This window comes from Vipera berus, assembly GCF_964194415.1.
Source record: "Vipera berus genome assembly, chromosome: 2".
NCBI lineage: Eukaryota > Metazoa > Chordata > Lepidosauria > Squamata > Viperidae > Vipera > Vipera berus.
The window spans coordinates 163259142-163273508 of NC_138203.1; the positions used below are offsets into that span (position 1 = coordinate 163259142).

Here is a 14367-nt window from a genome sequence, read left to right on the forward strand (position 1 = left end):
TTCTCATTAAATACAATAGGAACGTCTAGATTTTCAGCATTTCATCATACTATTAGCTGTATTTTTCTGCTGGACTTTTAAAATCAAAATTATAAGAGACTGGAGTATCAACGCTTGTCTCCCTTCTTGTGATACTTCAAATGACTGCCAACTTTGCTAGTTTGCATACAGTTTGTTACAAACAAAATTTAACTGCATTCTCCCCCAAGCCATGCAATCAAAGAGTAGCAAGGACTAAGAGCTGGGGGGGGGAAGAATGAAAGAAATGTAGTGAGGAGTACAGAAAAAGAAAAGATCGATTAAAAGACTCAACAAAAGAACAAAAGAACCTCAACTTATGAGCACAATTGAGCCCAAAATTTCCATTGCTAAGTAAGTTGTTAAGTGAATTTTGACAGATTTTACAACTTCTTTTGCCATAAAGGTAAAGGTTTCCCTATCCAGTCATGTCAGTACTCATATCCATTTCTTAGCCAAGGGAGACACTTCCGTGGTCATATGACCAGCATCACTATACATCAGGGGTATATAGCATGGCTGGCTAGGGAATTCTGCAGGTAATCCATAGAAGAGGCTTCAAAATTACCTTTAAAATACTTCATAAAAATTGGCAGTCTACATCAGGGGTGTCAAACTGCTGGCCCGTGGGCTGGACACGTCATCCGGAAGCCATATCCACCCCATTTCCAGCAATGGCAAAACTGCCCCGATACGTTGCGCAACATCGTGTAACGTTGTGAGTTTGACACGTCTGGTCTAGATGCTCTGCAGGAGTGATATGGATAATCCCACCCATGGATATCAAGGTGACATGTGGCCTGTAAAACTAATTAACTCTAAGGATGCACAAATGCTTCTAATCCCCAAGACACAGCAAATATTTAATTACAGGGCAAGATACATTTATTGCTTCACAAAAAATAACCATCAATGTGATTTATGTATTATTTAGCTTATGCTCTAGATTTCTTCCTAAAAAGTCCATTCAAGGCGGCTATCAGTCTAGCAAGGTAGTCCGGACAGGACAGTTAAACAATTTCCACTTTACTGTAAGATTACTCTATCAATATCTCAAGTCTGAAATTATATTTCTCCCCCAGTTACCTTTACAACCTATGAGCTAGGAAGTGTCCCTTTGCCACACCCACATTCCTTCTGTGGGCTCATCTCCCTCTTATCCAACCGTTCCCCTAGCCATGGCTCTTCCCACATCATTCCCACATACTATTACACTAACAAAAAAGAGACCAAGATATATGCTACCACAAATAAACCGAGCAATTTACTTTTGAAGTAGAAGCACTCCTCTGTTGCTTGGCCTCTTCCGTAACTTCTGTTGAATTGCTATTTTTCACGTCAGATTCAGGCGAAGATCTCTTTGTTCCACAGTTTTGATATTCAGTGCTCGATCCTGATTTTTTTTCCTCCGTAGATGTAACATTAACATTGAGATCTGAAGATCTGCTGTCCGTGTCTCCCTTAGAAACAGGTTGCATAACTCTTTCATTGGATATATTGGTTGTATTCTCTGAATGCTGTCCACGTCCAACAGAACTGGTGGCACATTGTTTCTTGCTAGTATCTACCTGTTCACCAACTATATCAAGCTTTCTGGAACTATCCTCCTCCATCTTCTTCCCCGTGACTGCGGTAACAGCAGGTTGACTTACTGCATCATTTTTCTTATTTTGTTCTGGCTCATTCTGGATTTCTGTTCTGCTCACAAATTCTTGGCCCTGATCTGCATGGAAGGAAGTATTTCTAATCTGGCCACTACTATCCTCAATGGATGGCATTAAGTCAATCGACTTAGCTTCTGAGTGTTGACTTTCTTCTACTGGGATTCTCACATTAGCCACATCTGAGGTAAGTGAACAATCAAGACTGGATGGAGCTGAACTTAAGCTTGACAAGGAACTATGCAATTTGCTATCTGGAGAAGTCTTCTTCTTGTTCCTTTTCCTGTTCTTCTACAAGATGGAAAGAAAAACAGGGTACTTAAAAATGGAAAATCAGATTTTAGTGCATCACAAATAATTCAAATAACTAAAATTAAATACAATAGAAACTTCTAGATTTTCAGCATTTCATCATACTATTAGCTGTATTTTTCTGCTGGACTTTTAAAATCAAAATTATAAGATACTGGACTATCAAAGCTTGTCTCCCTTCTTGTAATACTTCAAATGACTGCAAACTTTGCTAGTTTGCATACAGTTTGTTACAAACAAAATGTAACTTCATTCCACCCCAAGCAAGCCATGCAATGAAAGAGTAGCAAGGAATAAGAGCTGGGGGTAAAAAATTAAAAAAATGTAATGATGAGCACAGAAAAAGAAAAGATTGATTAAAAGACTCAACAAAAGAAACCAGTTACAGGTAGCCCTCAACTTATGACCAAAATTGAGCCCAAAATTTCCATTGCTAAGTAAGTTGTTAAGTGAATTTTGACAGATTTTACTACTTCTTTTGCCATAAAGGTAAAGGTTTCCCCAGTCCAGTCGTGTCCAACCTCAGGGGGGCAGTGCTCATATCCATTTCAAGGGAGCCAGCAGTGTCCAAAGACACTTCCGTGGTCATGTGGCCTTCATCACTATACATCAGGGTATATAGCATGGCTGGCTAGGGAATTCTGGGTATTGAAGTCCACAACTCTTAAAGTTGCCAGTTTGCAGATATATACTGCAGATATATACTATATATACTGAGGCATATGGAGTGCTGTTATCTTCCTACTGAAGTGGTTCCTATTTATCTACTAGCATTTGCATGCTTTCGAACTGCTGGGTTGACAGGAGCTGGGGCAACGAACAGGAGCTCACCCCATCATGCGGTACTTGGGTCTCAAACTGCCTACCTTCCAGTCGACAAGCCCAGCATCTTAACCACTAGGCCACTGCAGCCCCCCTCTTGCTACAGTTGTTAAGTAAATCACTGCAGGTGTTAAGTGAATCGTGTGGTCATTAAGCAAATTTGGCTTCTGCCATTGACTTTGCTTGTTGGAAACCAGCTAGAAAGTTTACAAATGGTGATCACATGATCCCAGGACAGTCCAAGTATCATAAATATGTATCAGTTGCCAAGTACCCACATTTTGATCACATGAATATGGGAATGCTGAAACAGTCATAACTGTGAAAACCAGTCGTAAGTCACTTCTTCAGTGCTGTTGTAACTTTCAACAGTCATTACACAAATGGTTGTAAGTTGAGGACTACCCGTAATAATGTTCTAAATTGATTGCCGGCCAAATGACCCCGGAGACGTCCTCGGACAAGCGCTGCCTCTTCGGCTTTGAAACGGAGATGAGCACCGGCCCCTAGAGTTGGAAATGACTAGCACGCATGTGCAGGGGAACCTTTACCTTTTTATTCTGAATTCATCTAGCAGCAGAATCCAGAATTGATGCTTTCTTCATAATAATTTGAATTGAAATACTAAAGCTCTCAAGGAAGTTATATCTCAGTTAAAAATGGGAAAATGAGAAATTTAATGACATTATTCCAGATTAAAACGTTCAGGATAAATCCAATAGCAATCCCCTCTTCATTATATTATATTGCAAACAATTATAAAAACCATAACTGGATTTCTTTTGACCTTACTGTGAAAGTACAAAACAATAAATCTTTCCTAGGATGGTTGTTTTCTCATTATTATTCTTTTCATTCATATTTTAAACCAGACTGGATTTCCTCCCATGAAAACAGAGGGTCTTCCAGGGAAAGAGGTTACATGACACCTTCTTAATCTGAATATTGGATATATTCTCTTTTAAAATTCTTCAGGTTTTCCTCCATATGTAGAAAAATCTAAAAAATTGTACCATTTATTTTATTTATTTTAATTTATTTTTATTCCATTTATATCCTGCCCTTCTCCGAAGACTCAGGGTGGCTTACAAGCTTAGCAGTAGCCTTCATTCTATGTATATGCCTGCTTATTAGGGCTTTCACACACACACCCCCAAGCGGCATTATTACAAAGTCAGCTTATTGCCCCCAACAATCTGGGTCCTCATTTTACCTACCTCGGAAGGATGGAAGGCTGAGTCAACCTTGAGCCTGGTGGGATGCGAACCTGCACTAATTGGAGGCAGCTGGTGTTACTTAAGGAGGCATTAGCCCACTGCTCCACCAAGGCTTTGTGATGGTGGGCCATTTCTTATTTTAAGCAAGAAAAAATATCTCAACGATATTGTGAAAAACTAAAGAATGCACTCAATGCTGCTTAAAGAAAAGCAACGTAAACTGTGAAAATCGAGTTCTACATTTTACAATTTATTTTGTTTTGGGTAAAGAAATCCTTTTAAACGTTCCCCATTTCTTAGCCTTGCTGTTTGGATTCTATCTCCAGCAACCAAATGTACCTAATACAGTGAATCAATTTTCATTTTCACTCTGAGCAAGGGTGACTTGCTTAAATATACAGACAGGAGAGAATTGACATATCCAAAATTACTGGATTGTTTTCACTGGAAAACAATTTCACACTGACTAGCAAAACAGATGTCTTAAGCCTCCATAAGGTTCAGTGCGTGTTGACTCCACACAATAGAAACTGGTCAGCCGCCTCGACAAAAAATGGAAAAAGGAGAGCCCCAGGATGTTTTCTAGCTAATACTGAATTGGAGCGTTTCATGGAATCCATCTGGCACACAACTGTCAGAACTGAAGAACAGTATACAGGTTATCCTTGACTTAAGACAACAGTTGCTAAGTGAGTTTTGCCCCATTTTACGGTCTTTATTGGCACAGCTGTTAAATGAATCACTACAGTTAAGTTAGTTGTTAAGTGAATCCGGCTTCCCCATTGACTTTGCTTGCCAAAGTCTCAAAAGGTGATCACATGACCCCGGGGACACTGCAAGCGTCATAAACATGAGTCAGTTCCCAAGCCTCTGAATTTTGATCCCGTGACCACGGGGATGCTGTTCATAAGTGTGAAAAACAGTCATAAGTCACTTCTTTCAGTGTTGTTGTAAATTTGAAGTCACTAAATAAACTATTGTAAGTCAAGGACTGCCTGTATATATAAAGAATGTATTATGAAAGATAAAAAATACCATTTATATTTCCCTTTAAGAGAAAAAGGAACAACCACCATTTTCTCCATGGCTTGTATAACTGTTAGAGAAACGTAATGCATTCACTTAAGGTTGCACATGTAATAAAATGCACCCATAGTTTAGTATGATACATCACATGAAAACCACTCCTTATTGGATATAGAAAGGCCAAGAAAAAATACCAAAAGAGGCGATGTATATTTTTTAAAATATACTGCAAAGTCTGGGATTTGGGATTCTTCTAAGAACAGGCAAATAATAATACAAACGTCCAAGAGGAATTACGCATGCAGATGGATTTTATAGCAATATGAACATATCAAAAAATACACTACTTAAATGTTGTTTTAGACAGACATTTAACATCTAGAGTAGACGAATTAACAGCATATCCAACTTTCCCTCTGATTATTATTATTTATTTATTTATTTAATTTGTATACTGCCCTTCTCCCAGGGGACTCAGGGCGGTGAACAGGGCAATACATAAAAAACTAGATACAAAAATTAAAATTATTAAAACATAATTAAACAATGCCCATAAAATTAATACAAATTTAAAATTAAAATTCATTAATAAAAAATCCCACCCCGTCCCATCAGGCCAGGCCAGCTTGTTTAAAGAGATGGGTTTTAAGATTGCGCTGGAAGGAGCGAAGATCGGGCGCCATCCGGAGCTCAACCGGAAGATGGTTCCATAAATCCGGTGCACCCACAGAGAACGCCCTCCCCCTGGGGGCCACCAGTCGGCATTCTTTGACCGGTGGCACCCTGAGGAGGCCCTCTCTGTGGGAGCGTACTGGGCGGAGGGAAGTTGACGCCGGCTGCAGGTGCTACCCAAGATATTCCGGACCCATGCCATGAAGGGCTTTGTAGGTCATTACCAACACCTTGAACCTCACCCGGAAGACAACTGGCAGCCAATGCAGCTCGCGGAGCAAAGGTGTGACATGGGAGTATCGGGAAACTCCCAGTACAACTCTCGCGGCTGCATTTTGTACCAGTTGGAGCCTCCGAGTGGTCTTCAAGGGTAGCCCCATGTAGAGAGCGTTGCAGTAATCAAGACGAGAGGTCACGAGCGCATGAGTGACCGTACGTAAGGCATCCCGGTCTAGATAGGGCCGTAACTGGCGCACCAGGCGAACCTGGGCGAAGGCCCCCCTAGTCACAGCTACAATATGGTCTTCTAAGGAGAGTTGTGAATCTAGGAGGACTCCCAAGTTGCGAGCCCTATCTACAGGAGGTAATGATTCACCCCCCATAGTGAGGGGTGGGATATCCTGAATATCCCGAGATGCCGGTACGCACAGCCACTCAGTCTTGTCAGGGTTGAGTCGAAGCCTGTTCCTCCCCATCCAGACCCGGACCGCCTCCAGGCACCAGGACATCACGTCGAGGGCATCACTGGGGTGGTTTGGGGTCGAAATGAAAAGTTGGGTATCATCAGCATACTGATGATACCCAACTCCAAAACCACGAATGATCTCACCCAGCGGTTTCATGTAGATGTTGAACAGGAGAGGCGAGAGGACTGACCCCTGAGGGACTCCACAAACGAGAGGCCTCGCGGTCGACCTCTGCCCCCCTGCCAACACCGACTGCGAGCGTCCCAGGAGATAGGAGGAGAACCACTGAAGAACCGTGCCTCCCACTCCCAATCCCCTGAGACGCCGCAGCAGGATACCATGGTCGATGGTATCGAAAGCCGCTGAGAGGTCTAATAGGACTAGGACAGAGGAATATCCCTTGTCCCGAGCCCTCCAGAGATCATTCACCAGCGCGACCAATGCCGTCTCCGTGCTGTACCCGGGCCTGCAACCCGATTGGTACGGGTCTAGATAATCTGCTTCATCCAGGACCAGAGGGAGCTGATGCACCACCACACTCTCAACAACCTTCGCAAGAAAGCGAAGGTTGGAGACCGGACGAAAGTTATTCAAAACAGCCGGGTCCAAGGCAGGCTTCTTGAGGAGAGGTCTTACCACCGCCTCTTTCAAGGCGGCGGGAAAACTACCCTCACTCAGAGAGGCAGATATAACCACCTGGAACCAGCCTCGTGTCCCCTCCCGGGCTGCATAAACCAGCCAGGAAGGGCACGGGTCCAATAAACATGTGGTGGAGCTCAGCTTCCCCATGGTCCTGTCCACTTCCTCCGGAGTTACAGGATCGAACTCCTCCCAGGTGACATTGACAAGACTCGTGTCCTGATCGTCCGATACTGCCCAGTCGGAGTCCAAACCGGTCCGAATCCGAGCGATTTTGTCCAACAGATGTTGACTAAATTCCTCGGCACGCCCCTGCAAGGGTTCCTCACTCACCTCCTGATTAAGGAGGGAGCGGGTCACCCTAAACAGGGCGGCCGGGCGATTATCTGCGGACGCGATGAGGGCAGCGGAGTAGTTAGACCTCGCCACCCTCATCGCTGCGAGATAAGACCTAATATGGGTTCTTAGTCGCAATCGGTCGGATTCAGATCGGCTGGACCTCCAAACGCTCTCTAGGCCCCGTCTTCGACGCTTCATCTCCCGGAGCTCCGCGGAGAACCATGGAGCCCATTGGGATCTGCGCCGGGTCAGGGGCCGCAAGGGTACAACTCGGTCAAGTGCCTCCGTGGCCGTCCTTTCCCAGGCTTCCACTAAGGCATCTGCCGAGCTGTGAGCTGAGGAGGCAGGTGGGGACCCCAGTGCTGCCTGGAACCTCTCAGGGTCCATTAAGCGCCTGGGGCGGAACCAACTAGTTGGCTCAACAACCCCACGGTGGGGAGTGGCAAAACGGAAGACCAGCCGCAGGAGATGATGATGGGTCCATGACAGGGGCATAACAATTGGGGAGCCCCCACCAAGATCATCTAACCACCGACCAGATAAGAAAACCAAGTCAAGGCCTCCCTCATGAGTCGGTCCATGAATTACCTGCGTCTGGTCCATGGCCGTCATGGAAGCCATGAACTCCCGAGCTAACTCAGATGCTCCTCCCAGGGATGGTAGATTGAAGTCTCCCAAAACCATAAGTTTGGGAAACTCAATCACCAGCCCTGAGAGGATATCGAGAAGCTCAGGCAGGGCTGCTGCTGCGCGACTAGGCGAAAGGTACACCAGCAGCAAGCCCAACTGCGCCCTAGGACCAAACCTCAATAAGAGAGATTCACACCCGACAATCTTAGGAACGGTGGCCTCCTGCGGACATAAGGTCTCCCTCATAACCACAGCCACTCCCCCACCCCTACCCTGAGTCCGAGGCCGGTGTAGCACCCGGAAGCCTGGTGGGCAAAGATCAACCAGGGGGATGCCACCCTCTGGGCCCAACCAGGTTTCCGTGATGCAGGCCAGGTCCGCATGCTCACCCTCGACCAGATCCCGGATGAGAGGAGCCTTGTTAGCAACGGACCTGGCATTCAGGTACACCAGCCAGAGCTCAGGTGGCTGCACATCCCCGCTCCCAGAACCTTGGGTCGAAGACAGAGGGTCGGAGCGCCTCACCGCTTGTAAATAGCGGAGAGGCCCTCCCGGAGGTCGATACGGCCCTCTGATCTTACACCTGCTGCCATTCCCTATCGTCGTGGGAATAGGGAATGTGCTCATTAGTACAGGTAGTCCTTGACTTACGACTGTTAACAGAGCGTGCCCATTATGGCCATCAGTCATTGCAGTCGTTCAGCAAGGCGTTCACGATTGCTTCACCCAGTGACTGTTCTCCTGTCTCTCACAGGTGCGGTCACTAAATGAGCTTGCAGGTCATTAAGAGTGTGAAGCAAGAGAGCTTCCTGCTGAAATAGTTGCCTGTGCACCGAATGGATTTCCTGCATTGGGCCAGAGAAAACAAAGCTGGGATTCCCAAAGAGCTTCGTTTCTCTGGTCCACCATAGGCGTTCCCCTCCCCTCCATTTGCAAAAGGGAACTGGCACGCTGGGCCGGGAGAAACGAAACTCAGATTTTGAAATACCAGTTCCCTTTTCACCCCTGTGCTTAAAAGTCTAGCACATGATGGGGAGGGAAATCGGAAAATGGAATTTATCTGGAGTTTTATTTGGATTCTCAAGATGGATGGTGACACTGCCGCACAGAAGGGAGAAATCCATTTGACAGGCAGCCCTGTCGTTCTCAAAGATGCTGCTGGAAAAAGTCCAAGATGCTGCAAAAGCTAAGGGGGAGTTTAGCGCAGGGGCACTTGAAGCCTGACTCCACGTGCTCCCTGCTACAAGTGGCCCAGGATAAAATCCCTCTTAGCTTTTGCCATGGACTTTTTCAGCCAATGCCTTTGAAAGGGCTGCTTGGAGGAGGGAGTCTGCCCTGCACCTGAGGCAAAGTCAACCTGGTAGGCAGCCCTTCTGCTCTTAAAGAGGCTGGCTGAAAAGGGTCATTCCCAAAGTGGGTCCCAACAGATCTTTTTCAGGCAGACTCCAGGACCCAAAGGGAGACCTGTGGCAGTGGCCTGCAACTTTTCCTAGAGGGAACCACTCTGACCTTTCAATTTTGTTTCATATTCAGAACAAGAAGGTCCCAAATCTCAGAACAATTAGACTTGCATCTGAGCAGGCAACAACTCATGACAATTTGCATTACACCACGTACTAGAAAAACTACCTGCTGAGGAACTGGGCATAGTTTACTGCCCTCATTTAGGCATAGGTTCTCCCTTCGTTTTTTTTCTGGAAGGAGGATTATCACTGTCATCCAACATATCCCAGTCACCAACATTCAGAGTTTTTATTGCCTGTTGAAAAACAGCCTTGCTTTCAGATAACTTATTATCTGGGAGCAAAATACAAATGTTAGCTTTTAATGCAGTCACAGGTAAAACAAGTAAATGCAGCAAAAGCAAAGGAGCAGCTCCAAGATTACAGCAACGATTAGGAAGAGGGAGTCACTGAAAATTCTTACTGCAAAAAATCGACTTTTCTGGACAAATGGCAACTGGTATCCAAATACGCTTACTCTACTTACTCGCTTTTGGGAGGCTGAGGTGCCCTTCCCAAGGCTTCCTGATAGAGACTCTTCAGACGCCCCGGGCATTTGTTCGCTAGATGGCTGTTCATTCACAAATGATCCCGACGAAGGAGAACCCTCCACCCTCAATTCTCCATCAGCTTCCATCTCTACCAGTGAAGTCTTTTCTTCATCCCTCCTGTCTGCAACCAAAATATGACATTTTTTGAAAGTCAATTAAAGAGCAATCTGGACTCAACTGAGAGGCTGCAATGTGAATCTCAGGGAAAAAGAAAGAGAAACGATTTGCTTAAGCTACTGAAACTATCAGTTTTCTACCAAACCTTTTTATTGCAAAGTGTATTTACATTCCCAGGCCTGCACTGCAGGGAACATCAACCATTCAGTGCTTGAAGAGCACCTGTTACCTCTTTCGTTTAAAAGCAACTATGCGCATAACCTAATAGCATGTATATCTGAAATGCTCTCCATTTCTCTGGTAGCAGCACTCAATTCAGTTGGAGGGGAACAGATTAATTGGAACATAAACAGATAACTAAATATATCCATGAGTCTATAAATGTTACGGGGCTATTACTACAAGACTGGTACATGTTTTAAGGCAGATCTTTAGATTAATTTCACTAGAGACTTTGAAAGATTTGCTGAATTAAATATTAAGCTGAAACTAATTCAAGAAAAAAGGTAAAGGTAAAGGTTCCCCCGCACATGCGTGCTAGTCGTTTCCGACTCTAGGGGCCGGTGCTCATCTCCGTTTCAAAGCCGAAGAGCCAGCGCTTGTCCGAGGACGTCTCCGTGGTCATGTGGCCGGCATGACTAGACGCCAAAGGCGCACGGAACGCTGTTACCTTCCCACCGGAGTGTTCCCTATTTTTCTACTTGCATTTTTTACGTGCTTTCGAACTGCTAGGTTGGCAGAAGCTGGGACGAGTAACAGGCGCTCACTCTGTTACGCGGCACTCGGGATTCGACCCGCCAAACTGCCGACCTTCCGATCGACAAGCTCAGCGTCCTAACCCACTGAGCCACCGCGTCCCTTTAATTCAAGAAACTAAATTATTATTCAATGTTATGTAGCTTACTCTAAGTTAATATTACTCCAGGTGACAGGAAATAAGTAACAACCATTTATTCTGGTTTTTTTTTTAAAAAAAGAATAAAGTTAGAGGAGAAAGGCAACATATGTATCTTTATTACTTTACAGCTTTTTAAAAAATATGCAGTCAAATTAGTGGTACATTTACAATACCCAATCTTGTTAGGTTATAGTGGTTCTCATCCTGTGGTCTGCTGACCCCTGGAGCACGATGTCCCCAAGGGGTCCGTGAAGACTTGTACAAATGTTATGATTTAAATCTTGAGTTAAGTCTTAGGAGTCCTGGCCATGGTCCACGGCCACAAAAGGTATTTAACAAAAGGTCCAGTGTGAAAGAAAAGATTGAGAACCACTGCTAACATATTCAGCACGACAAAGAGCAAACTAGACAGTATAAAGAACTGTAGGAATTCCATTTGCAATTTTTTTTACAACCCATATTTTAATTTTAAAAAATACGTTCCAGTTCTTATTGAGAAACAGTTGCATCTGATCGAGTGATTCACGGCTGGGACTGCAAAGAACTTACTTTGCACACTGCAAGACGGAGTCAACTGTCCTCCACAATTACTGCAGAACTTGTGTGATGCATTTTGAATGTCACGACATTTAGGGCATTTAATGCCCTTCTTGTGTGACCGGCGATCCAGGGTGAGCTTTTTACAGCCTGTCGGGAAGCAAAATATAAGCAAAAACGGGAGGAGAGTTATTCATACAAGTAGGACGGACAACTGCGCTGCCGCGGCAAAAACAAATCAGCAGAAAGAAACGCTTTCGGTGCTGTACGATAGGCGCAACCCAGTCGCCGCCGCCGCAGCAGCGTCCAATCAACGCCGACTATGCAAACGAGGGTCGATTACTTTCGTTTTCCTGTTCAGCCGCTTGCGCCCAGTGTCACCAATGAGAAAGCTAACTCTGAAGAAGCCCAGGTTAACACACACCGTAACACCCAGCCTTCCCTGCCAAAGGATCGCAACCACGAAACACTTGCTTTTCGGAATAAGGTCTTTTGTTGCGTGAAAATATCACTTTCGGTTTTGAAAAACAAGCGTCTACTCTATTACTCCTTGTCTAACACTCCTTAATTTAGAACAGTGGCAGATCCCAGAAGAGGAAGGATACCTTAATTAGCATTTAACCAAAAACGAAGCTAGACGGTTTAAGCCCTTAGGCACCTTAACAAACTGTTTTTCACGTCAGCTCACCGGTGCCACGCCCAGAAGGGCTGCAAATACAAGAAACTAAAGAACCACAACAACCCCCACCCAACTTGGGAAGTTATTATCCCATAAGGAAAACGATCTTGCAGGCAAGGCGGTCCCGTGTTTCCCTTTTGGTCACAGCCCTTCGTTTTCCGCTGCAAGGCAGAACCGTCTCTCCATTTTCTCATAGCGACAAACGACCGACATCCCCGTCCTACCGTAACACTATGAGTTACAAAACGTTACATTGTGGTTTTTTTTCCCCAGCGCCATAAGGCTCAATAAACGCTTCACATCCCAACCGGAAGAGATGAGCGTCCAACTCCATCCTTTACGCCGAGCTCCTCGGCTATAAGGAGCTAACGGGGCTCACGGTAAAGCAAGCGAGTTACCTGCGGGAAGGCATCTCCAGGGCGGGTTACTCACCTCATCCGAGATCAAAATGAATCCAGCGGGCCGAGAGCAACACCGCGGAATTAAAGAAACACTTTCCCACAAAACTCCTCTACTCCAACAGACGCGGCCAGCTGAAGGAAGAGTCCCCGGCTAAGTTTCGTTTTCCGCCGCTGCCTGCCCGTTTTATTAGAAGATGCACAAACTATCGCTTTCCAAACGTCACACTGGCGCCCCGCCTCTGTCCGAGCTCACAGCGGAAAAGCCCAACCCAGCCGGACTCGATTGAGCCGGCTGAATTTGCTTCCCCCAGGCAGGCTGGTGAAAAATGCCTCCACCGCTTCTTGCGGTGAGTTGCCAGTGGTGAATGTGAGGAAGCGCACGCACTGGAAAGATTTTGTTAGCTGCAAAGTCGTGTCTGACCCATCGCCAAACCCATGGACAACGTTCCTCCAGGTTTTCCTGTCCTCTACCATCTTCTGGAGTCCATTTAAGCTCATGCCTACTGCTTCAGTAACTCCATCCAGCTACCTCATTCTCTGTCGTCCCCTTCTTCTCTTGCCCTCAACCTTTCCCAGCATTAGGCTCTTCTCCAGTGAGTCCTTCCTTCTCATTAGGTGGCCAAAGTATTTGAGTTTCAACTTCAGGATCTGGACTTCTAAAGAGCAGTCAGGGTTGATCTCTAGGACTGACCGGTTTGATCGCCTTGCAGTCCAAGGGACTCGCAGGAGTCTTCTCCAGCACCATAGATCAAAGGCCTCAACTCTTTGGCATTCAACCTTTCTTATGGTCCAACTTTCACAGCCATACATTGCAACTGGGAAGACCATAGCCTTGACTATATGCACTTTTGTTGGTAGGGTGATGTCTCTGCTTATTAGTGTGCTGTCTAGATTTGCCATGGCCTTCCTCCCCAGGAGCAAGCATCTTTTAATTTCTTGGCTGCAGTCCCCATCTGTGGTGATCTTGGAGCCCAGGAAAATAAAATTGTCACTACCTCCATTTCTTCCCCATCTATTTGCCAGGAATTGAGAGGGTTGGATGCCATGATCTTGGTTTTCTTAATGTTAAGTTTCAACCCAATTTTTGCACTCTCCTTCTTCACCCGCAGCAAGAGGCTCTTTAGTTCCTCTTCACTTTCTGCCATTAGAGTGGTATCATCTGCATATCTTAAGTTGTTCATATTTCTCCCGGCAATCTTAATTCCAACTTTTGATTCATCTAGCCCTGCCTTTCTCATGATGTGTTTGCATATAAGTTAAATAGGCAGGGCGACAGTATACAGCCTTGCTGGACTCCTTTCCTAATCTTGAACCAATCAGTGGTTCCGTGTCCAGTTCTCACTGTTGCTTCTTGACCCGCATGTAGGTTTCTCAAGAGACAAATAAGATGGTCTGGTACTCCCATCTCTTTAAGAACTTGCCACAGTTTGTGGTGATCCACATAATCAAAGGCTTTAGCATAGGCAATGAAGCAGTAGTAGATGTTTTTCTGGAACTCTATAACTTTCTCCATCATCCAGCGTATGTTGGCAATTTGATCTCTAGTTCCTCTGCCTCTTCAAAATCCTGCCTGTACTTCTGGTAGTTCTCGATCCACATACTGCTGGAGTCTAGCTTGTAGAATTTTAAGCATAACTTTACTAGCATGTGAAATGAGTGC

General features: G+C 45.3%; 1 protein-coding gene across 1 annotated transcript in view; it reads right to left on the reverse strand.

Moving 5' to 3' along the window:
* LOC308662850 (E3 ubiquitin-protein ligase RNF213-like) overlaps positions 1-14367 on the reverse strand; it is a gene marked incomplete at its 5' end in the record, with an annotated part of 161088 nt that overhangs the window by 133865 nt on the left and 12856 nt on the right. Inside the window, 6 exon segments of the mRNA XM_081318994.1 lie at positions 1287-1970; positions 9652-9714; positions 9716-9781; positions 10012-10196; positions 11640-11777; positions 11949-12069. Of these exon segments, the coding sequence (XP_081175120.1) occupies positions 1287-1970; positions 9652-9714; positions 9716-9781; positions 10012-10196; positions 11640-11777; positions 11949-12069 (1257 nt within the window).